General features: G+C 38.0%; 5 protein-coding genes across 10 annotated transcripts; 4 read left to right on the forward strand and 1 right to left on the reverse strand.

The window, feature by feature from the left end:
• The first annotated feature begins 2,795 nt into the window (after window positions 1-2,795).
• On the forward strand, window positions 2,796-5,362 carry LOC110171811 (myelin-associated glycoprotein-like). 3 transcript variants are annotated; one of them, XM_020937602.2, is made up of 8 exons: window positions 2,796-2,920; window positions 3,000-3,362; window positions 3,606-3,896; window positions 4,376-4,630; window positions 4,697-4,781; window positions 4,916-5,005; window positions 5,084-5,150; window positions 5,226-5,362. In XM_020937602.2, the coding sequence occupies exons 1-8, from the start codon at window positions 2,854-2,856 to the stop codon at window positions 5,265-5,267; spliced, it is 1,260 nt and encodes a 419-aa protein (XP_020793261.1). In that variant the 5' UTR covers window positions 2,796-2,853; the 3' UTR covers window positions 5,268-5,362. The 3 variants fall into 3 exon arrangements, with proteins under 3 accessions (XP_020793261.1, XP_020793259.1, XP_020793260.1); XM_020937600.2 differs by having other exon boundaries at window positions 4,376-4,781; XM_020937601.2 differs by having other exon boundaries at window positions 4,376-4,781; window positions 5,084-5,139.
• Window positions 5,363-6,031: 669 nt separating this feature from the next.
• On the reverse strand, window positions 6,032-9,155 carry LOC129411759 (uncharacterized). 4 transcript variants are annotated; one of them, XM_055163524.1, is made up of 8 exons: window positions 8,810-9,155; window positions 8,376-8,735; window positions 8,269-8,304; window positions 8,025-8,111; window positions 7,820-7,946; window positions 7,457-7,531; window positions 7,267-7,351; window positions 6,032-6,837 (listed from the first exon to the last, which is right to left on the reverse strand). In XM_055163524.1, the coding sequence occupies exons 1-8, from the start codon at window positions 8,865-8,867 to the stop codon at window positions 6,775-6,777; spliced, it is 891 nt and encodes a 296-aa protein (XP_055019499.1). In that variant the 5' UTR covers window positions 8,868-9,155; the 3' UTR covers window positions 6,032-6,774. The 4 variants fall into 4 exon arrangements, with proteins under 4 accessions (XP_055019499.1, XP_055019498.1, XP_055019501.1 ...); XM_055163523.1 differs by having other exon boundaries at window positions 8,025-8,114; window positions 8,810-9,149; XM_055163526.1 differs by lacking the exon at window positions 8,269-8,304 and having other exon boundaries at window positions 8,508-8,735; window positions 8,810-9,152.
• Window positions 9,156-9,604: 449 nt separating this feature from the next.
• Window positions 9,605-14,226, forward strand: si:dkey-238d18.4 (TBC1 domain family member 15). Its single transcript, XM_055163521.1, has 10 exons — window positions 9,605-10,077; window positions 10,706-10,891; window positions 10,967-11,085; window positions 11,473-11,576; window positions 12,037-12,104; window positions 12,179-12,325; window positions 12,506-12,596; window positions 12,678-12,826; window positions 13,522-13,663; window positions 13,837-14,226. Exons 1-10 carry the CDS (start codon window positions 10,020-10,022, stop codon window positions 14,000-14,002), a joined length of 1,230 nt encoding a protein of 409 aa, XP_055019496.1. The 5' UTR covers window positions 9,605-10,019; the 3' UTR covers window positions 14,003-14,226.
• A 186-nt stretch (window positions 14,227-14,412) lies between these two features.
• Window positions 14,413-18,543, forward strand: hsc70 (heat shock cognate 70). The gene is made up of 9 exons (XM_020937593.2): window positions 14,413-14,557; window positions 15,531-15,735; window positions 15,805-16,010; window positions 16,090-16,242; window positions 16,314-16,869; window positions 16,953-17,155; window positions 17,226-17,424; window positions 17,511-17,743; window positions 18,218-18,543. Exons 2-9 carry the CDS (start codon window positions 15,531-15,533, stop codon window positions 18,428-18,430), a joined length of 1,968 nt encoding a protein of 655 aa, XP_020793252.1. The 5' UTR covers window positions 14,413-14,557; the 3' UTR covers window positions 18,431-18,543.
• Window positions 18,544-18,888: 345 nt separating this feature from the next.
• On the forward strand, window positions 18,889-21,009 carry LOC110171816 (chymotrypsin-like protease CTRL-1). The gene is made up of 7 exons (XM_020937607.2): window positions 18,889-18,956; window positions 19,453-19,556; window positions 19,644-19,723; window positions 19,800-19,881; window positions 20,031-20,211; window positions 20,519-20,649; window positions 20,839-21,009. Exons 1-7 carry the CDS (start codon window positions 18,911-18,913, stop codon window positions 20,998-21,000), a joined length of 786 nt encoding a protein of 261 aa, XP_020793266.1. The 5' UTR covers window positions 18,889-18,910; the 3' UTR covers window positions 21,001-21,009.
• The last annotated feature ends 281 nt before the right edge of the window (window positions 21,010-21,290 follow it).

Here is a 21,290-nt window from a genome sequence, read left to right on the forward strand (position 1 = left end):
GTATCTTTTTCAGTCTATACCTCTTCCGTTGACTGAATTATTTTTCAAACAGATAAATAAATTGCTTCTAAGATACATTTGGAACAATAAGAAGGCAAGATTAAGACTGAGACTCCTTTACATGCCTTACGAAACAGGAGGCTTACAGTTGCCCAATTTTAAATGGTATTATTGGTCTGTTCAGTTATGTTCTGCAATGTTTTACTTCTCAACAGAGGATCCACCATCTTGGGTAGGAATAGAACAGGAAACAATTTCACATCTGTCCATAAAATAATATTTGTACTCTGCTGAACCTAGAATATTAAAAAAGCACACCTACAACCCCTTTTTGTGGAATACTATTGATATTTGATACAAATTACAACAGGTTGGAGAGACACCTTTGTTCTCATGTTTTTCTCCCATATGGGGTAATGCAGCCTTCAAACCAGCAAGGGCAGATGGGGGTTTCAAAATATGGGCACAGAAGGGTATAAATAATATAGGCAATATTTACACAAATGGTGAACTACTGATGTTTAATCAAATTTGTCAAAAATTTTCTATCCCCAAGAAACATTTTTTTTAAGTTTGTACAATTGAAACACTTTATGTCATCAAAGCTTAAAAATATTTTCTGTAAACCTCCTCTATCTAGTATAGAGGATATTGTCTCCTCAAATTTAAATGGAAAGAAGCAGATCTCCCTGTTTTATAGGACTTTAATGTCACATGATAAAGTATCAAGCAAGGATGGGCTGGAAGCATGGATGATAGACACTCAAGAGAATATTGAAGTTGCTGATTGGGAGAAAGCCTGTCTTAAAGCCCAAAAACAAACCATCAGCACTAGAATGCGGTTGTTACAATATAAATGGTTAATGAGAACTTATGTCACTACTGTCAAATTACATTAATGGACCCCCTGCATTCCAGATATTTGTAAGAAGTGTGCAAATGATAAGGGTACTCTGTTCCATTGCTTATGGGACTGCTGGAAAGTTCAGAACTACTGGAAATCTGTGATTCATACCATATCCAGTGTAGTTGGTGTAGAAGTTCCTCATCAGGCAACCCTCTGTATATATGGAGTTTATCCCAATGACTTTGTTCTTAATAAAAAAAAAACAAGCCACACTGGTGGATTTTGGTCTCCTGCAGGCCAGGAGGGCTATCGCTTTATTTTGGAAAAATGCGGATACGCCGTCTATAAAAGTTTGGACTATTGAAATGGCATCTTGTATTGCATTGGAAAGACTTACATTTATTTTGAGAGGAAAAGCTGAGGACTTCGAGGACATTTGGAGACCCTTACTAGAATTTTTGAAAAATAAGTAATTTTTACTGTAACATGTACAATACTGAATATCATATGAATATTTACATGTTTTCACTTTGTTATTATCAGTGACAATTCTCTGTGTGCAATTAATGTTGTTATTGGTTTGGTTTGTTTGTTTTTTGTTTCTATATGTTTTGTTAATATTTTAAAATGAAAAGCTCAATAAATACATTGTTTTTTTTTTAAAAAAAAAACATCCATTGTTATTGACTGATTGATGGTCCAGTCTTTAATTACACTTGATGAATACTTCATCATTCTCCTGCACTCTTTAATGAGATAAGACACATGCTTTGATGACACCCATTAGCACTCATAGCACTGGGACATTTCAGTATAAAATGAGAGCATCTTTAGCACAGTTCTAGTTCTAGTGTACTGTGAACAGGATGTCACCACGGTCACAGGTCTGAGGTGCATCACAAGAGTTGTGAAAACCATTTTGTATGGACTTTATGTGATAAAACAAATAACTGCTACAATGACTAATAACTACATAAATACTGAACTTAAATGATATTTCATGTATTATGAAATATATCCAAGAAGTAAAAGTTGTCATGTTTGTGTGTTTTGTGCTCATATTGTTTAGATCTGGTATAGCTTCACTTCAGCTCTGGTGAAGAATATGAAAAGAAAAGACTTTTACTCATCAGCATTAGCTTACTCTGCTTTTTATATTCATAATTCATAATAATCATTTAAGGTTTTAGTCCTCATACAAGTAAATTCACTTGTTTCTGTTGTACTCAATGTTGTTTACAATAAACGCAAATCAAAAATCATGAGAGATGACTGGTATAGTTTCATTTTCACAAAAGATAAAGCACAATATGTCTTAACTATAAATGAATTAACTGTATCTCTCAAAAGAAGAAGTGAGAGCCCACTTCTTCTAAAGATGTACTATTAGTTTAAATACATTTTCAAATCACATTTTTAAAGCATGAATAATCATTTTAAGGTGTCTTAAGGTCTTAAGAGTGGGAAGGTAGACTGACTGAGAAATGTTACAGTTTTTCTTTGTACAGGTTTGCAACAAATGTTAAAGGGGCACTATGCAACTCTTATAACATCTACTTCTTCAGCTGCATGTTATAGCTTTGCCTGAAATGTTCCACAGTATGGCATTAAACATATATATTTTGCATTTCTTCAGTTACCTATCTATATTGCCAAAAAATATCTTGAATAACATCTATTGTTACTGTGACTTTTAACTTTTCTTTGAAGTTTAATGCCATATTATGGGACATTCCAAAATAACAACATTTGTGTAGTGACAAGCTTGGCGGACCCTCCACCAGAAAGTTATGTAGTGGTGCACCTTTAAGTGTTAATTCAGATATTAATGTTACCTTTTTTCAGTTTTGTTAAAATGTGAAAAATATGAACCTGTGTGTAAAAAAGATGCAGCTATCATGTGGCAATAAACCTGTAAGGTCTAATAAAAGAAGAACGGAAACTTGACTCGCCACATAAAACTAAAGGGAAATAACAGTGCCTCACAAAGAGGTGGAAACATTTGCATGCGTCCACCAGACAAGATGAGTCTCTCTAAGTGCGCCCTGCTGGTTTTAATTCTTCATTTATGTGGTAAGTTTTAACACCTTTGAACAATCACAATAATTAATGCAGATTATTATCATTAAATGCTGATGATTTTGTTTTTCAGTTTGCCATTGTATTGCGTCCTCTTGGACCGTGGACATCCCCTCCACAGTCAAGGCTCTAGTGGGCTCTTGTGTGGTGATCCCCTGCTCCTTTGACTACCCTCCTCCACAACAAAATGTTACTCAGTTGACAGGAATTTGGACTGATTCAACAAGCCATTTAATTTACCACCCACAAGAGCGGAAAGCACTGGTTCAATATCGAAACAGGACAAAGTTACTGGGAGACCTCCGCCTCAAGAACTGCTCACTCAAGATTGATCCTGTGCAAACAAGTGACAAAGGGCCATACCATTTTAGGATAGAGATTGCAGCATATAATAATTATTCCTACAAACAAAAAGCTGTTTCTATTACAACTACTGGTAAGTTAATGTATGCATTATTAATTTTACTGGTTAGTTTTGCACAATATTAGGCTATATGTAGAAATATAAGATATGAATCTTGAGGCTAATTACTATAATACTACATACCATAATTTGTTTTAAGACTGTAGAACAATGAGTAAAAAATAGGCCTATATGTGATCCTGAGAAAAACATGTTTTAAGAGGCACAGTTAGGTTTCTTTTTCAGTTTGTGTTAATTGCTTTTGTTATGATGCAGATGTTCCAGAGCCTGTTGTGATTTCCGTGAAAAAGGAAGTACTATTGGCTGATTCAGTGTCTGCGCACTGCTCCGTGTCTCACTCGTGCCCTCAGTCTCCACCGCTCTTAACATGGTCTCGTGCAGGACACGTGCAGGTCCACCATGAAAAGACAGGGGGCGCTGAGTGGCGAACAAATTCAACACTCACTTTTCAGGCAAGTCGTAGCGACCACAACAAGCTTCTAGAGTGCACAGTGAGCTACAGAGGAGGGATCCAAAGGACTGCAAACACGGTTCTGACAGTTAAATGTAAGACACTTTACTGTTGCCTACATGTGTATTTATAGCCAATCTGGCAGTGCGCAGATCTATAAATTTTAACTGTAACTACTGACAAATGTCTAATCTCCCTCAGTTCAGAATGTTGTTGTGCCCTTGAACCCTGTAAAAGTGTTCTTGTGTGTTTGATGGTGTTTGGTGTGTCTGTTTGCACCGTGCAGGATGCCTCGGCTCCATTTTTGTGCCACAATGCAATTTAGTGCCATTTAGTGTAGGACAGTGAAGCGAATCACTCATTTATAATGTTTGATCTACGGCTGATATATTAAGATCTCTTTAGACATCATAGGGGCCATTTTAGGCTCGGGGGCTGAGAGATACCCCCACCCCTACTTTTTTGAAAATGTAAATAGTCATATATTGCTTTGCACAAGGGTTTTTTGGGGCGATGCTAGGTTTCACAATTTGATAAAGTAAACCTTTTTAACTTTAAACCATGTTTACTCCAGATGCTCCAGAGATTAGAAATGCATCATCCTGTTACCATGAGGGTCATCATGTAAGGTGCATGTGTATTGCTAAGTCCAGCCCTCCCAGTGAAGTCCACCTGCTCTCAGAGGGACAGCTGCTGGACACCACCACAGAGCGCTATGGCCTGCTCTCAATTGTGACTCTACAGGCAGACATAGGACTGTTTAGTTCTGTCACATGCATCGCCAACAACACTGTGGGCAGCACCACTCTGCTACTGCCTTTATCTCAGAGTAAGATAATCTGTTTATGTTTAAAGCAGAACAAACATTTAAAAAATCTTTATTTTTATATTACAGGCAATATTTATATTTACATTGGTGTTAGCATCGGAGCAGCTGTTCTGCTTTTAATCATACTCCTCGTAGTAGTGGCAAGAAAATGGTATGTAAAATCTCACAGTGCTATTTGATGTATGTACATGATTAAATAAAGCTGAATTATATTTATAAGGACAATTAAGATTCAGCATTGTGTTGGACTGTATGCTCCAAAGTGAACTGTGTGTATTTCTGCAGTTCTCAGAGAAAACGTAACAGTGAGTCTACTTCTCTTAAACACAATCATGACCTAGGACTGGAGAGTGCAAAGTACACTGCTCCAATGAGGTAAAAGCAACAATTTCTTTTAAACATTGTAGTTTTCTTTGTCCAAATATGTGATTTGTTTTTGCCACTATCCAACAGAAAGAAATGTCCTGATGTCCATTACCCAGATTTAGATTACAGTGATCACACATATGGTAATGAAGAGGTATGCCAGTGTCATCTTGTAATAATCGCACTGTTCAAATAAACACAAATGACCATTTCTCTCTTTTTTCTGCAGACCTTTGATCCAGAGGATGATGCAGTGTATGCTAATGTCTGACATAAATTGACTCTTCCTATCCTGTAATATAAGATGTTTGGTGAAAGGAACACATGACATGTCTAAAACAAGTAAAAGACAACTAACAGACCTGACAGTGAAGCTCACGTCTTCTGTTCACAGTACCAGAATGTATCTTGTGTGGCAAAAGCTGGCAGTTAACTGTAACAACCACAAGAGGGAGCTGTTTTTCATTTGTTTTCAAACTGTTCAGCAGGTGATGCAACCATGACAAGTTACAGGTCAGATGTATGGAGAGGGAAACCTGTTCTTGAAGTGCATGTATGTAGTACTTGGTATTTTTAGCAAAAAAAAAAGTGAATAAAAGCAAGACAGACCATTTTAATACCAAACTGTTAAAAATGTAAAGTGTAAATGTAAAATGTAATGTAAATATAAAATGTAAAGCAAAGCAGTCTGTATGGGGACAATCAGAAGGCAAATTTCTACCAGAAAAATGGCATAGTGCACTTTCTATTATTCATTTTTTGTCATGTCACATGTTCAAATCTCTTAACTGCAACAGCTTGCCACAAAGTAACATAATCAAAAACTGTCAAATGCTTTCATTTGAAGACAATTTTAAGGCCACTTGCTTCAGATTATTGATAATGGTGATATGTTGAAGAATGTAGTATTGTGTGGGAGCTGCAGTCACATGAGGACGAGCTAATGAGTCTTAATCCCTTCAGCTCACCCCATTGGTATTCAGCCCATGGACCTCTGCTGCATCTTTTCTATTGGATACAAGATATATGGGGATATCAGGGAAATCAAAAAGAACTTTATTGATCACACAGTGAGGAAAACAGCTTAATACATAATAAAGTGCAGAGTGAAGTGTATATGCAACAAAATCAAGTAGTTTAAACAAGTTTACGATTACTACAGAAAATATGATTTATTTATCTTTTGCTGGATTTCAGTGTCTGTTGGCCTTAGTCATGCCATATAGTCAAAAGGCTCATTCAGAAACAAGTGACCACAATAGACACTTCACATGTATTATCATGATACTAGACACACAAGAACTGATATGATACATACCCATTCTTAGACAAAACTGTATTTATGTAAAATGAGACTCTTCTCTTACACAATACAAGGATATAGTTCAAACAGAGTGTCGTTAAAGATATTTACTGACAAAGCATTTATACAAAGTTCAGTATTTCAGCAGATCAGCTTTTTGTGGCAGAACTGAAAAAGTTGTGTGATATGTGTGGTTCATATAAATTCTAACTCAGCACAATCTTTGTGCATTTTTATACTGACTGTTACTGCTGCACTGTTGTTCATTACTAAAAATATAGGGTGTAGTTGTAGCATTTCATTTTGAATTCATAGGCCTACTACACCCTTTAGTCTTAAGTCTACAACAAACTATATGCAATAATATTTCAAAATATAACTATCAAATCCACAAGGGTAAAGCAAAAATCAGTGCATTGTTGTAATTTTACACACATTTTAACATTTTAAAGCTTGAGTAGATACTTTAGTTTTGTTAAACATTAGCATATATACTTTCATCCATGTCGGCGGAAGTGTCAGGCTGGTGTGACAGAGGCTGTTAACACAAACAATTATTAGTACAACACAGTTGTAGTCACAGCAGTGTTGAAAAAAGAACTGAAAGTATGAAATTAAGTTTACATTTACATTAAGAGTTGTCAAATTAACAGTACAAAGTATGAAAAAACTCCTCAAAGTTCCATAGTTTTCTTTGAAATACATTTTTAATAGCATTTTAGTTCTTTATCTGACACATGCTGAACTTGCCAGTGCCAGTGGAAGAACAGAGACAGAGATGTCAATGCATTGTGACAACTACGACTTGTAATGTGCTCAAAATCAAAACACATATGAGCCTCATTTTAAATGTACCAAAGTACTATCACATTTCTAAAACTGTATACAATAGCAAGTACATTTACATGTTTACATATTTTAGTAAATGAGTATGAAATGTATATAAACTAGAACCATACTGTTTTACCTGTATGTTGCCATACACAGGTTCATCATCAATAACTTTCTCTCCTGGATCTTGAGGGGTGTTTTTGGTCAAACCAGACAATTCCCTAAAACGATCACCAAACAATTACAAAATAATACAAAATAAAAAGTTAATAGAAAAAGTAAAATTTTCCCTATTGTGGTTAATGTAGATCAGTATAATATATTACCCTTTGGTCCGATTCGCAGAGCTTCGGCTAAAGTTTGCGTAATATCCAGATGTAGTTCTGCTTAAAGACTGTGACCTGAGAGAGAAAAAACAACATTTATGATTCTTACCTTTTTTTAACCAGTCCAATGTTAAAAAAAACAACAACAAACAAAAAAAAACAAAAAACAACAACAACAGACAAATGTAAAAAATACTGTTAAAAGCCAAGTTATGATATATTATGAAGTTATTTCAATGATAAACAAAACCTAATTCTTTATTTTCCAAATGCTCTTGAGTGTTTATAACCTATTTGTCATACATTTTAATTCCTCTTAATTTGAATTCTAATGAAACAGACACAAAACTAACTCAAAATTACCTGCAACATTTTCTGTAGATGAGAAAAACTATCAAAGAAACTATCGCCACAAAGATCATTGAGGCAATGGGAACTACAACAGCTATGACAAGTGGAAATGAGGAGACTGGAGATTGTGTTGTAGCCACTGTAAAAGATAAAGAAAAAGAACAGTTTTATAATTCTGGATTGGATCATTATTTTCAAATAAATAATTTCAATTTACAGTGTGTGAGTGTTTCGTTTGGATAAATGGTGGTTGTCCTGCTTGTGGCAAGAGGTGTAGTTATGAGTTTCACTTCTGTTACTTCTACTACTGAAAATAAAGGAATATGAAGTTGTTAGAAAAACATTTTTGAGGAAAATTACTGCGACACAGAAAGAGCGATAATCTAAATAATAATGGTAGAAAATTTACCAATCAGTCATTGCTTTTATGTTATACTTTTCAAAACTCATAAAGGTCCTACCTGGAGCAATGGTCACTGGTCTTCTTGTTGTAAATGCTAATAACAATCATAGAGTTACAATATACAAATATCCTATATACAGTGACTGCTTACTAATGAGTCCTTACCATTTACTTTAATAGAAACAGACTTTTTGTAGAAACTGTATGGTTTTTGCAGCATGACTCTCACATAGAGTTTGGATTCATCCTGTTGTACGTTCTTAATCTTAAGAGAGCAGTCCCTAAGATGTTTCTTACCAACCAGTGAAGTCCTTCCTCTGTACTTTTCAATAATTTGAGAAGAATCTGGGTGAAAAATAAATGGATTATGATCTCCCCCTTTATTTTTGTTTTCATTCTTCTTCCAGAAAACTTTCACATCATTTGAGTGGTGCTCAGATGGATAGGTAAAGTTACATGGGATGACAACATCTGAACCAAAGACTACATCATTATGTTCTCTGAGGTCAACTGTCCAGCCTTCGCCTATGTTGAAAAAAGAAAAACATATTCATTTTAACTGATTAATAGACTATATCATTAAGATAAATGTCCCTTACCATTTGTACCAGATATCATAATAAGTGCAAACATAAAAGAAATCCATAAGTGCAGCATTATCAGTGACAAAGCAATCTAACCTCTCACAGTTTACTGGCAAAGTTATCTATTTTAACAAACAGAGCTACAGTGTGATAGGTGGGTGTGTTTTCCTGTTAGTTATAGTGTGAAATTAAGTGAACACTGTAGTATGAGTATGTCAGTTGTCAACATTCTGAGAAAATAAAGTCCTAGCCTCTTTCTAAAAATAAATTATAATTGACTAATGCATGAAAATCCTTTACAATCTTCAGACCCAACTGAGTCCGCCCAGTAACTCTACAGCCAATGCATTGGAATAAGAAATCAAAATGTATTTTTTGAAACTGTGCTAGTTAAAGTCATATTTTATATTAATTAATTAAAACCTGTGGACTAATTAGTAGAACCTGTAACCCATAACATAACCTTCCATTAGTATGTTATACCCAAAAAGGTAATCTGATTTGTAATTTGTAAAGTCAAAGATTTAACAGCTACATGTTTTTCTAGGTATTTTAGCTGCTGCAAACAAAACTGAATATTTTTCCATATACTGTGAAAAACATCAAGCCCACATCCCCATGGGGACAAGTAGGTGCCGCACCCCCCAATATAAAAGTTACATAGCTTAGTTCAAATTAAATTAAAGACAAAAAGTGAAGTATTAGATGAAGCCACTAGATGGAGCAAGTGTGCGTGCATCGCCCTAAAGCTCCACCTGGAATGTGGAGCCTAACTCGGATCCCAAGGTGCGGTCATATGACTCCCAGCTGCTTCACGAGCGCTCAGCCTGTGTGGCTTAAATCATATTCTACGGTTTACTACTTCATCTATCTCTCAAACCTGCCGGTCACCAAAGTCCATTAATTTTATGTCAAAATGCGTGCTTTGGGATAGGAGGATGTCGGTTTGTCGCTCGCTCATCCGAACGGTTGGTACCTGTCCGCGCGCTCATGGACCGTTCACACGCAGGTGCAGCAGCAGAGGCGCACGCGGGAGCCGCGCACAGGACAGAGGCACACAGGACAGAGGAACACAGGACAGAGGCACACAGGACAGAGGAACACAGGACAGAGGCACACAGGACAGAGGCACACCGGACAGAGGCACCGGACAGAGGCACACAGGACAGTGGCGGCGCTCAGCTGTCCGGCTCTAGCCGCAGCACGAATCACTTTACCTGGAGTCATGGACGCGGAGGGCAGGGTGGACGAGTCCAGACTGAGGAGGCATGTTTTCAAAAACGGTACTTATTATTATCACACAAGTATTAAACTGTCGTAATTTAGGCCATCTTTATTGTTGGCTTCATTTGCGACAAATCAACCATATTAAGCCCAAAAATGTGTGATATGGCTGTGGCAAAGCAATATTTTAATGTTAAAAATATAGGTTATTATTTGGCTCTGGCAAAACTCTGGCAAAATTTCAATGAAAGCATTAAAGTTACAGCGAGTTAAACCAATATAATTTGATACTAATATTACTCTTTCTAAATAAATTGTCTTAACTTATATAGCCTAAATAGTCTATATAAAGGCCAGGGTGATTAACATCAAGTGGTCAAGTGATCGTTGAGTTACAGTCACACTGGTTATTAACAGCCAGTATTTTGCCCCAAAACACAGGCACCATTTATGAGTTTGCAAGATTTCTCAGAAGTCAATATCACATGAGAGACAAAACACCCTCAAGCCAAAAGCATGATGCCCTATTATTCAGATGAGCATGGTGGAAAAATATGTATAATAGCCTAATGATCACCATCATTATATTCTGTCATACATGGTTAGCAATTGTTGAATTTCCTCTTTGTCTGTGTTTTAATAGGCCTAGTACCAAACCAACTCAACTTTTTTCTCCTTTTGGCCCAGGGGGTCTGCTACCTCATGAGAGAAGCCTTGTGTGGCGCTTTCTGTTTGGGATGTACCCCTGCAGCTCCACTACTCTGGAGCGCCCCCTACTGCTGGAGCAGTTGGTCGTCCGATACCAGGTCATGAAAGGAAAGTGGCAGCATTTATTTCCATCAACAGTGAACATGCACATCAATGGGACAGATGGTAAATGGCTTTGTTAGTGTAGGTTTCCAATCTGAAACAACTGATGCTTCATGAGTTTTGTCTTTGTAATTACAGTGGCATTAATATCAGCCATTGAATACTTCAACAAGAGACAGGCTCGGGTCAAACAACAGTCCCTGGAGTACAGAGATGAGATCAGAGAGAGGCTGGGCTTCTTAGAGCTCCAGGCGCAGGTTTGAATACACAATAACACACAATAACACTAGTGGCTCAGTCGATGGAGCTTTCACCAGCCCCAGCTCTGGTTCAGACACACTTCACGCACCTTGCAAATGTATGAATGATTACTAAAGGGAGAGGTGGGGCAGATTTCCCATTTTTCAATCCCTTTTTAAAATTCAACTAACTCCAGTGTTTGGTGATTTGTATCAATTGTTTAGTCAGAGTAATGTTTTTACATTTGTTGTTTTAATTTTCTTTGCTTCACTCTTTTTGTGTAATATTGGTAATAAGCCCTGTCATTTACCTTTGGTGTGGTTTTAGTGTTTATTTTCTGAATAAATAGAGACATATATGAGGTCCTTTTTTACATGTTGTATTTGCTTCATTTGTTTGGGCAGATCTTGTTTGAGCGGGTTACACTGGATCAAGAAGAGCTGCAGGAAGCAATAAGAATAATAGACAAAGACGTGCCACGAACAAACAGAGACCTGAGCTATTACAAGTCAGTTGGTCACATCCATTCTGAGATTTTAAAGGCACAATGTATTTTTCTAGTGGGGTTTCACCATCTGCTTTTACCCATAAAGATGTTCCAGAGTATGACATAATATTTTATGTTAGTTTGTGATCATGGTCTCACCCCTTGGTTTGACTGTGACTTTGTGCTGAAAGTTTTCACTTTGCCATTTGCCATTTAACTGCAAACTAATTCTTATGATCTATTTAACTTATATATGTATTTACTTTACTTATTTATTTTAGGATAGAATAAAGCAGTTGCCAAAAACAAAACAATATAAATGTTGAATTTAATAACATGTCCTGACTGAGAAAAAAATTGGAGGATTGGATATAATATTTGAACTGATACCAAATTAACATAGTTTCCATTCTGCCTGGCCAATCATTCTTTATACTGAGACAAAGATGGATTATGTTATATTTTTCATGTATTTGTGCAGAGGTGAGGGCTCAGGTAATCTCTTGGTCTTAAGAGACATCCTCATCACTTATGCTGCTTTTCATCCAGGTAAAACTTGCAAGCCCTGTCAATTCTTATCTGTAACATTCATATATACATCTGAATAACAATATCTTACACAGAAGTGAGTTATGCACAAGGAATGAATGACCTGTGCAGCCGCTTCCTGGAGGTTCTGGACTCAGAAGTGGACACTTTTTGGAGTTTCTCCTGTTACATGGAGAAGTTTTCAAAGGACTTCAGAGCTGACGGGCTGCACCGAAAAATAGGTAATTACATTAAAGCTAAAGGTTAAATAAAATTTCTGTGATAAATTCATGATGAACAGAAGAGATGACATTTTGTCTTAGTTAATATATATAATTAGAATATAACACTTAATATTATGTATAAAACAAAAGTAATTTCACTTCTATTTGGGTTGTTGATGTGGGTGTTTGGTGTTTAAGAATTGGAGGCAGCATTGTTAAAAGAGCTGGACCCACAGCTCTATGGCCACCTAATGACTAACAACATGGAGAGTTTCACTTTTTGTCACAGGTATTTTCAGTTCATTTAAAAAAATTAAATTTGTGAATAATAAAGAGAAATTAATTGATCTATACCATTGCTCTGTGTAAGATGGCTACTGCTGGGCTTTCAAAGGGAGTTTGAACACAGCGAGGCTCTGCGTCTGTTTGAGATCCTGAGCTGTGACCACCTAGAGCTGGTTTCTCAGCAAGTGGAACGCGTACGGTACCAGGAAAGACTGGCACAAAAGAGGGCCTCAGGTGAATACACTCTTCATATATGTTAGTCTGCAAACATTTGACAATTGTTATTGAGTAAGTTTGTTAATGGCCAACATTCTGTTGCCATGCCTGTAGTGTTAAACTGAGTGTGGGGCATGAAGAATTATTACATTTTTATATAATGCATTTCAAGATACCCAGAGTGCTTTACAGTTCATTATTAATTCAACACTCAGTGGTGGTAAGCTACTACTGTAGTCACAGCTGTCCTGGGGCAGACTGATGGCTGCCAATCTATACCATTGGCCCCTCTGACCACCACCAACACACCACTTTCATATTCTGCAGTGTGGGTGAAGTATCTTGCTTAAGGACATATTGACAGTTTTTTTGACTAGCACCCCACTGTTGCACCTGGAATTCCTAGTCTCCCATCCAAGTACTACCCAGGCCCAGCCTTGCTTAGCTTTTGAGGTCTGATGAGATCAGTCTTTGACAAGCCGATATGGCTTTGCTTACTTTGTGTTATGGTTCGATGAAAAAAAAACATCACTTATTTTAACACATATCTTTAATCATGATGCTGATCCAATTATAATTGTACTTATAATTTTTGTCATGGGGACCTAATGTTTTCTCTCCATAAGGGAGGTAGGACCCCAGATTTTGTGATAAATACCAGTCAACGTGCATGTTGGGTTTAAATGTACATTATGTTTTGTCCTTATGTTTAGACAGTGGTTCTCAAACACATCTGCAAAGCATCAACCCAGACTTCACGTTTGAGCTGTTCATCTGTGCGGCCATCCTCTTGGAAAATAGGGGCTTTCTGTTAAGGTGTCGAAATGATGTCCAGCTAATACAGTTTGCAAACAGGTAAGGCTCTATCCAGGTATTTTAACCTGTATCTGTGTGAACTTCATAAATAATATCACAGCCCAAATCTGTAGGACTGGGACCAATTTTTAAAGTATAACCATATTATTTCAGAGGTGAATATATTAGTGAAGGGCAGAGCACATTGTGTAACTAGTGCTTTTTCTGTGCAGTCTTCAAGGAACTCTGGACCTAAATAGGACTCTGAAGAAAGCAGAGCAGCTGTTCTTCGACTACTGCAAGCGCCGCTCTTGGGATTACCTGAGCAGACACTGCCAACAACCCAGTGACAGCGGAGACCTTTTCTATCTGTTACGCAACTTCTTTGTACTGAAATGATTCTATGCAAATATCAGGGACACACATGCTGCTGTTAAAATATATAATGATATGTATTTTTTAATTTGTTTTTTGTATTTATTTTTAAAAGTGGATAATATATGAAATATCACTCCACTGGTCTGAGGAAATCATTGTCACATGCAAGTTTTGGCAGTAGTTTGTTTGACAAACAAAACGCAATACTGTGTGTAATGATGCAATAAACTTCACTTCTGTTTAATTTCACATGTTGTGGTTGTCACTTTAGTATCAGTTTTTGGGTTTGGTTTTCTTAAAATAAATTTTTAAAATCCATCAGTAATTACAGCCTGCCACAGTTTGCTGTTTGTTTGTTACCAGATTAATCTGATTCAGTCTTCAACAGGCAGCTCATGGACCTTTTGCCCAGTCATCTGACACCAGTGCCTCCATGTGTGCCTATATACTCCCTGAAGCACAGGCACTCGGTCTCTTAGTCGATCTACAAGGGGAGAGAGCAGAGCTTGTGAGGAGGGCAGCCACTGGCCTTTGTGCTTTGAACTCAGTAAACACTTGAACATCTGACAACTCAAGGTAACCCCGTGCACAGGCAGCCTGGCTTCAAATTCTGTCTTGTTTGTTGCTTCTAACTAAGAGGGTTATTATAATAGGTGAATTTGCATGGTAACCACAAGGACAATGTGGTAAAAGTCAAAAAAGTTTAAGTCATGGATTACTGGGCTATCTCAAATATTTAACCAAAGGAACCCTGCCATAAGGTTTTGCATGTGGCAGATACTTGGAAAAAGCAAGTGTAACCATGTAAGAGCTTTCCCGTGTGTTTCACAACACTATAACGAATGATAATTCAATAAGCTGTTCCTGCTTATGCTGTTTGGTATACGTAATGGGAAAACTCAAACTGTGTGAATGCCATAGACCGTATATATGAACTTTTTTATATATTCTATGGTGAATGGAGACAAGAGAATCAATGTGTTGACCCAGCTTTAGCGTATACTCCTAAAATTAAAATGGTATAAGGCTTTCTATGAGTAGTCTAATCCAACACAAAGCTCTACTGTTCATAGTTGAATAATAGTAAGCCGAATGTACGTCATCATGTTGTGTCGAAAAACCATTGATACACACCCTTTGCCACTTAGTCCACCTTCCATTCATTGCTACCCGGCCACAGCAGATCTAATAATAGTAAGTGTAAGCTATTTGGAGGCAGCTGTTAGAAGACAGCCTGTGATCTGAGTTTCAGTACATCACATTACACTAGGCTGACGCTGAGATGCCACGCTCAGGGGAATCAGACCAGAGCTGTTGAAATAAGATCAGAAGGACGCTATGACAAACTGCAGTCATGTTATTTAGATTTAAGCCATTTGGCATCCGTACTGAAATAGGGCTGGAACACTTAAACACATAAGTATTCAAATATAGACTATCTATAAATTCACATTCATATGTCTAAATAGTGTGTTCATTATATATTGCTCTAAATATAAGCTCTAAATTTACAGTAGGTAAAATCATTATCTTGTTATTTGTCTACAAGATGTCTAAAGGACCAGCAGTCGGTATTGATCTGGGTACCACATACTCCTGTGTGGGCATCTTCCAGCATGGCAAAGTGGAGATCATCGCCAATGACCAAGGAAACAGGACCACTCCAAGCTATGTGGCCTTCACGGACACAGAGAGGCTGATCGGAGATGCGGCCAAGAATCAAGTCGCCATGAATCCTGCCAACACTGTGTTTGGTAAAGCTTTGCAACAAAACAGTCACTTTCCTCTTGTGTGAAATGTTAACAATATATTGATTCTGTCAGATGCCAAACGCCTCATTGGTCGTAAGTTTGACGATGCTGTGGTGCAGTCAGACATGAAGCACTGGCCCTTTAAAGTTATAAATGACTCATCTAAACCCAAAGTGGAGGTTGAATACAAAGGTGAGATCAAGACATTCTTTGCTGAAGAGATTTCCTCAATGGTGCTCACTAAAATGAAAGAAATCTCTGAAGCATATCTTGGAAAGGTAATTCACATGTTACGTAAACATAATAACATCCAAAATGTGATAAAGTAAATAAAAAAATATTATTTTTTTTTTACAGCCTGTGAACAATGCAGTTGTAACTGTCCCTGCCTACTTCAATGACTCCCAGCGCCAGGCGACCAAAGATGCTGGAGCTATTGCTGGGCTTAATGTGCTGCGTATTATCAATGAACCAACGGCAGCAGCCATTGCCTATGGCTTGGACAAAAAGGTAAATACTACTATAATGGCAAAAAAGCCTAAAATTCTTGTTGTAATAATAACTGTTAAAATATATTTTAGGTTGGGAGTGAGAGGAATGTCCTCATCTTTGACCTTGGAGGTGGCACTTTTGATGTGTCCATCTTGACCATTGAAGATGGTATTTTTGAGGTCAAATCCACAGCCGGAGACACTCACTTGGGAGGAGAGGACTTTGATAACCGCATGGTAAATCATTTTATTGCTGAGTTCAAACGCAAGTTCAAGAAAGAAATCACCAACAACAAGAGGGCAGTACGTCGTCTGCGTACGGCCTGTGAGCGGGCCAAGCGCACCCTCTCCAGCAGCACCCAGGCCAGTATCGAGATCGACTCCCTGTATGAAGGAGTGGATTTCTACACCTCTATCACTAGAGCCCGCTTTGAAGAGCTTAATGCCGACCTGTTCCGTGGCACATTGGAGCCTGTGGAGAAGGCCCTGAGGGATGCCAAAATGGACAAAGCACAAATCCATGACATTGTCCTGGTTGGGGGCTCCACACGTATTCCTAAAATCCAAAAGTTGCTTCAAGACTTCTTCAATGGGAGAGATCTGAATAAGAGCATCAACCCAGATGAGGCTGTGGCCTATGGTGCAGGTAACTGTTACACATTGTACATTGTACAGCTAATGCAGCTCTGTACTTTGTGTGAAATGGTCTAACCTTAAAACTCTTCACAGCTGTGCAGGCGGCCATCTTGGCTGGAGATAAGTCTGAGAACGTACAAGACCTGCTCCTACTGGATGTTACTCCTCTGTCCCTGGGAATCGAGACAGCTGGAGGAGTCATGACTGTTCTTATCAAGAGGAACACTACAATTCCCACCAAACAAACACAAACTTTCACCACCTACTCTGACAACCAGCCTGGTGTGCTCATTCAGGTACATTCATGGTGTTTCAGCAGTCACACTATATTTAATAACAAGCCACACTAAAATTAGAGCATTACAGGTATATGAAGGTGAGAGGGCCATGACTAAAGACAACAACATCCTGGGAAAGTTTGAGCTCACTGGTATCCCACCTGCTCCAAGAGGTGTCCCCCAGATTGAGGTGACCTTTGACATAGATGCCAATGGTATTCTTAACGTGTCAGCCGTGGACAAAAGCACAGGGAAAGAAAACAAGATTACCATCACTAACGATAAAGGTATACCAGTTATTATAGGTGACATAAAATGATATGTACAAAATAAACCCATTCTAAATAAAATACAAACTTGGATAAATTTATAGGCCGTCTAAGCAAGGAGGATATTGAGCGCATGGTGCAGGAAGCAGAGCAGTTTAAGGCCGAAGACGATGCACAAAGAGAGAAAGTCACAGCCAAGAACTCCCTGGAGTCTCTGGCTTTCAACATGAAAAGCACCGTGGAGGATGAAAAGCTGCAGGACAAGATCAGCCCAGAGGATAAGAAGACCATTGTGGACAAGTGCAATGAGGTCATCGCATGGCTGGATAAGAACCAGGTACAAAACTATAAAACGCCTTTTTTGTATTTTGCATTGTCCTCAGATTCTACAGTATGACAATATTTCACTCTTTGATGGTGGAGTTAGTTACATTATTGTATTTAAGTTAAAATCATGAACTTGATTAAATACACTTTAAATTAGTGACTAGTTTCATTATCCAAGCCTCATTTGCCTCATCACAGTTAAACTTTAACAGTGGTTCTCAACTTTTCATATCAAGTATCATCTCAGAAAATATTTGGCTCTCCCAGTAACACCAGATGAATCATAGATTAAGTAGTTCTAAATAGTGATCAACCCAAAAGATAAATTTCTCCCTAAGTAAAACAAATACTCAAATTTCAGGAGGACCACAATGAGATGCAGCCTGTGTACCTGTTCTAAAATGTTGCAATATCATTTGCAGTCCAGCAGTAAAAACTGTTCAGCTATTTAATGTCTATATAATTGTTTGTGTGTTGTGTACAGACGGCTGAAAAAGAAGAGTACGAGCACCAGCAAAAGGAACTGGAGAAGGTGTGCAACCCAATCATCACTAATCTGTACCAGGGAGCAGGGATGCCTGGGGGAATGCCCGGAGGAATGCCTGGAGGAATGCCTGGAGGAATGCCTGGTGGTTTCCCTGGTGGAGCTGGAGGGACCGGCTCTTCCTCTGGCCCCACTATTGAAGAGGTTGACTAAACTACAGTTTAAGATTAATGTGCAACTTGTACCATCTAATGTTTGATAAGCACACCTTTCCTCTCCTTCAATAATAAAATAAAGCACCTAGTAATAAAGCTTACTGCTGGGAATGCAAATGTGTCATCTTTTATTTTTTAGATTTGCTGATCATATTAAGTAAAAAATAGTATATTATGTTCAGATGTCAAAAAAACAAAAAACAACAAAAAATGTAATAAAATAATAAGAAGACCACAAAGAGAAGTAAGACTCATACTAATCATAGACTGACTATAAATTAAATACATGTATTTGTTGTTTTCTGTCTTTTTCTGATGTTATATAACATAGAACATACACCGACTGGTTGTCATGTCAGCTGCTTATCAAGATGTTTTTCTCATTCTTATCAAATGCTTTTTTTTTGTTATCTACCATATAAAAACCCATGGCCCTGTGTGAACAGTTAAGCAGGTGAACTAGCTCCGACACCCAGCCATGTTTTTGCTTGTCAGTTGTTTGGCCCTTGTAGCCTCCACTCTGGGTAAGTGTTATTAATTAATTAATCACTGCATTTATATAGCGCCTTTCAAGATACCCAAAGCACTTTACAATTCATCATTCATTCACTCAACACTCAGTGGTGGTAAGCTACTATTGTAGCCACATCTGCCCTGGGACAGACTGACGGAAGCGAGGCCACCATCACTCACACACGCACGCGCGCACACACACACACACACACACACACACACACACACACACACACACACACACACACACACGCACACACACACGCACACACGCACACACACACACCACTTTCATACTTATGAAAGTTACTTATATTAAGCTGATTCTGTATAAATAACCAGGTTTATCTTGAGTACAGTGTAATAACAGATAAAAATGTGTACTGGCTCATACCTCCAGCCCCAGAGTGGGAAATCACCCTATTCTTAAATATTACAACAAACCAATTTAAATCAAACAAATGTTAAGTTTGACATTTTTCCTCATGCTAACTGATTGGTTCTTAGGGTGTGGAGTCCCCGCCATTAAGCCCCAAGTGAGCGGATACAACAAAATTGTGAACGGAGAGAATGCTGTGTCTGGATCCTGGCCCTGGCAGGTTTCTCTTCAGGTAACAAACACCAGCAAAAATGTTTACTTAACCTTCAGTTCTTAGTCTAGAACAAGCTTTAGAAGATTTTAACTTTTTCTTCATAAGGATGGGTCAGGCTTTCACTTCTGTGGAGGTTCCCTGATCAACCAGTACTGGGTTGTGACCGCTGCTCACTGCCGTGTGTCGTAAGTTAACTCACATGTACACATGATATGACCAAACTCCTCTATTCTCCTAATAACCCTGTTCACTTTTTTTCAGCCCCAATTACCATCGTGTGATCCTGGGAGAGTATGACCGTAACTACAACGGCGAGCCCATTCAGATCAAAACCATCTCCAGGGTTAGTTATTCACAAATGTATTTACAGTGCCCTTTATCAATATTTTAAACTGTGAAATGTAATGGAGGGCATTGTATATTAAGGATTTAAAGTGCAAAGCTGAACATGATATTCTTTTGAAAATATTATTAATAAAAACTACTCTCCAGGCCATCTCCCACCCCTACTACAACAGCAACACCTTCACCAATGACATCACCCTCCTGAAGCTGTCCTCACCTGCCCAGATGACCAGTCGTATTTCCCCTGTGTGTTTGGCCTCCTCCAGCACCAGCATCCCATCCGGAACCATTTGTGTGACTACTGGATGGGGCCGCACTGGAACCACCTGTAAGTAGCAGTGAAACAGTAACAGAATTTATCAATTACATTAATTATATCTAGCACTATGTGAGAAGAGACATATGCAAATTAAATAAACCAGTTACAGTTTAAGAAAAGTGGAGGAGGTAAAGATGTGATTTTTTTTTAAATTGCTGACATTAAAGTTAAGAGTTCAGTGGTTATCTACAAAGCCCAATAGACCAATACATATAAAAAATACCCAGATAAGTATTTACTCAGAAATATACCAAATTTATTTGAATTCATTCATGTTTTTTTATATAATAACCATGTGATTGTTGCCTGTTTGTAGCAAGCCCCCGTTACCTCCAGCAGACCTCTTTGCCTCTGCTGAGCCCTGCTCAGTGCAAGCAGTACTGGGGACAGAACAGAATCAATGACGCCATGATCTGTGCTGGTGCATCCGGAGTGTCTTCCTGTCAGGTAAAAGAATAACACCACAAATATTGGTCCCTTTGACAAGAACATGTTTACAGGATGCAAATTGCATGAATCACTGCTGCTGGAGATATATATAAGAACCTACCATAGATTTCATCAAGGGTGCCAAGCCAATATCAGGGGCTGGTGCTGTATATTTTGTAGTGGTTAATCTCCGCTGTTTCATTTCAGGGTGACTCTGGCGGCCCTCTGGTCTGTCAGAGCGGTGGGGTGTGGTCTCAGGTTGGTATTGTGTCCTGGGGAACCTCAAACTGTAACGTCTATGCTCCTGCTGTGTATGCCCGTGTGTCCTACCTGCGCAGCTGGATCGACCAGACCCTCGCTTATAACTAAAGCACCAAACATACAAGCAAGTTTAAACTGTCACTCACACTGAATGTGGAAACCTCTGTCTGGTGTCAGTGCTGGAATATTACACTATTAAACTTTGAAATAATGTTAAATAATGTGTGTTGTTTACATTTAATTTTAAAGTACAGAAATGTTTGTGTATATGTTACATATTATTATTAATATTAATAGTTATTATTATCAAAATTAATTTAATAGAATCTGGTTCATAGCTCCGGAAACACTGCACTGTGATAATTTATTTAAAAATATTTAAAAAGTATTGTCTGTCA

Source organism: Boleophthalmus pectinirostris, unplaced genomic scaffold, assembly GCF_026225935.1.
Source record: "Boleophthalmus pectinirostris isolate CB_2022bp ecotype Guang Dong unplaced genomic scaffold, ASM2622593v1 HiC_scaffold_6, whole genome shotgun sequence".
Taxonomy (NCBI): domain Eukaryota; kingdom Metazoa; phylum Chordata; class Actinopteri; order Gobiiformes; family Gobiidae; genus Boleophthalmus; species Boleophthalmus pectinirostris.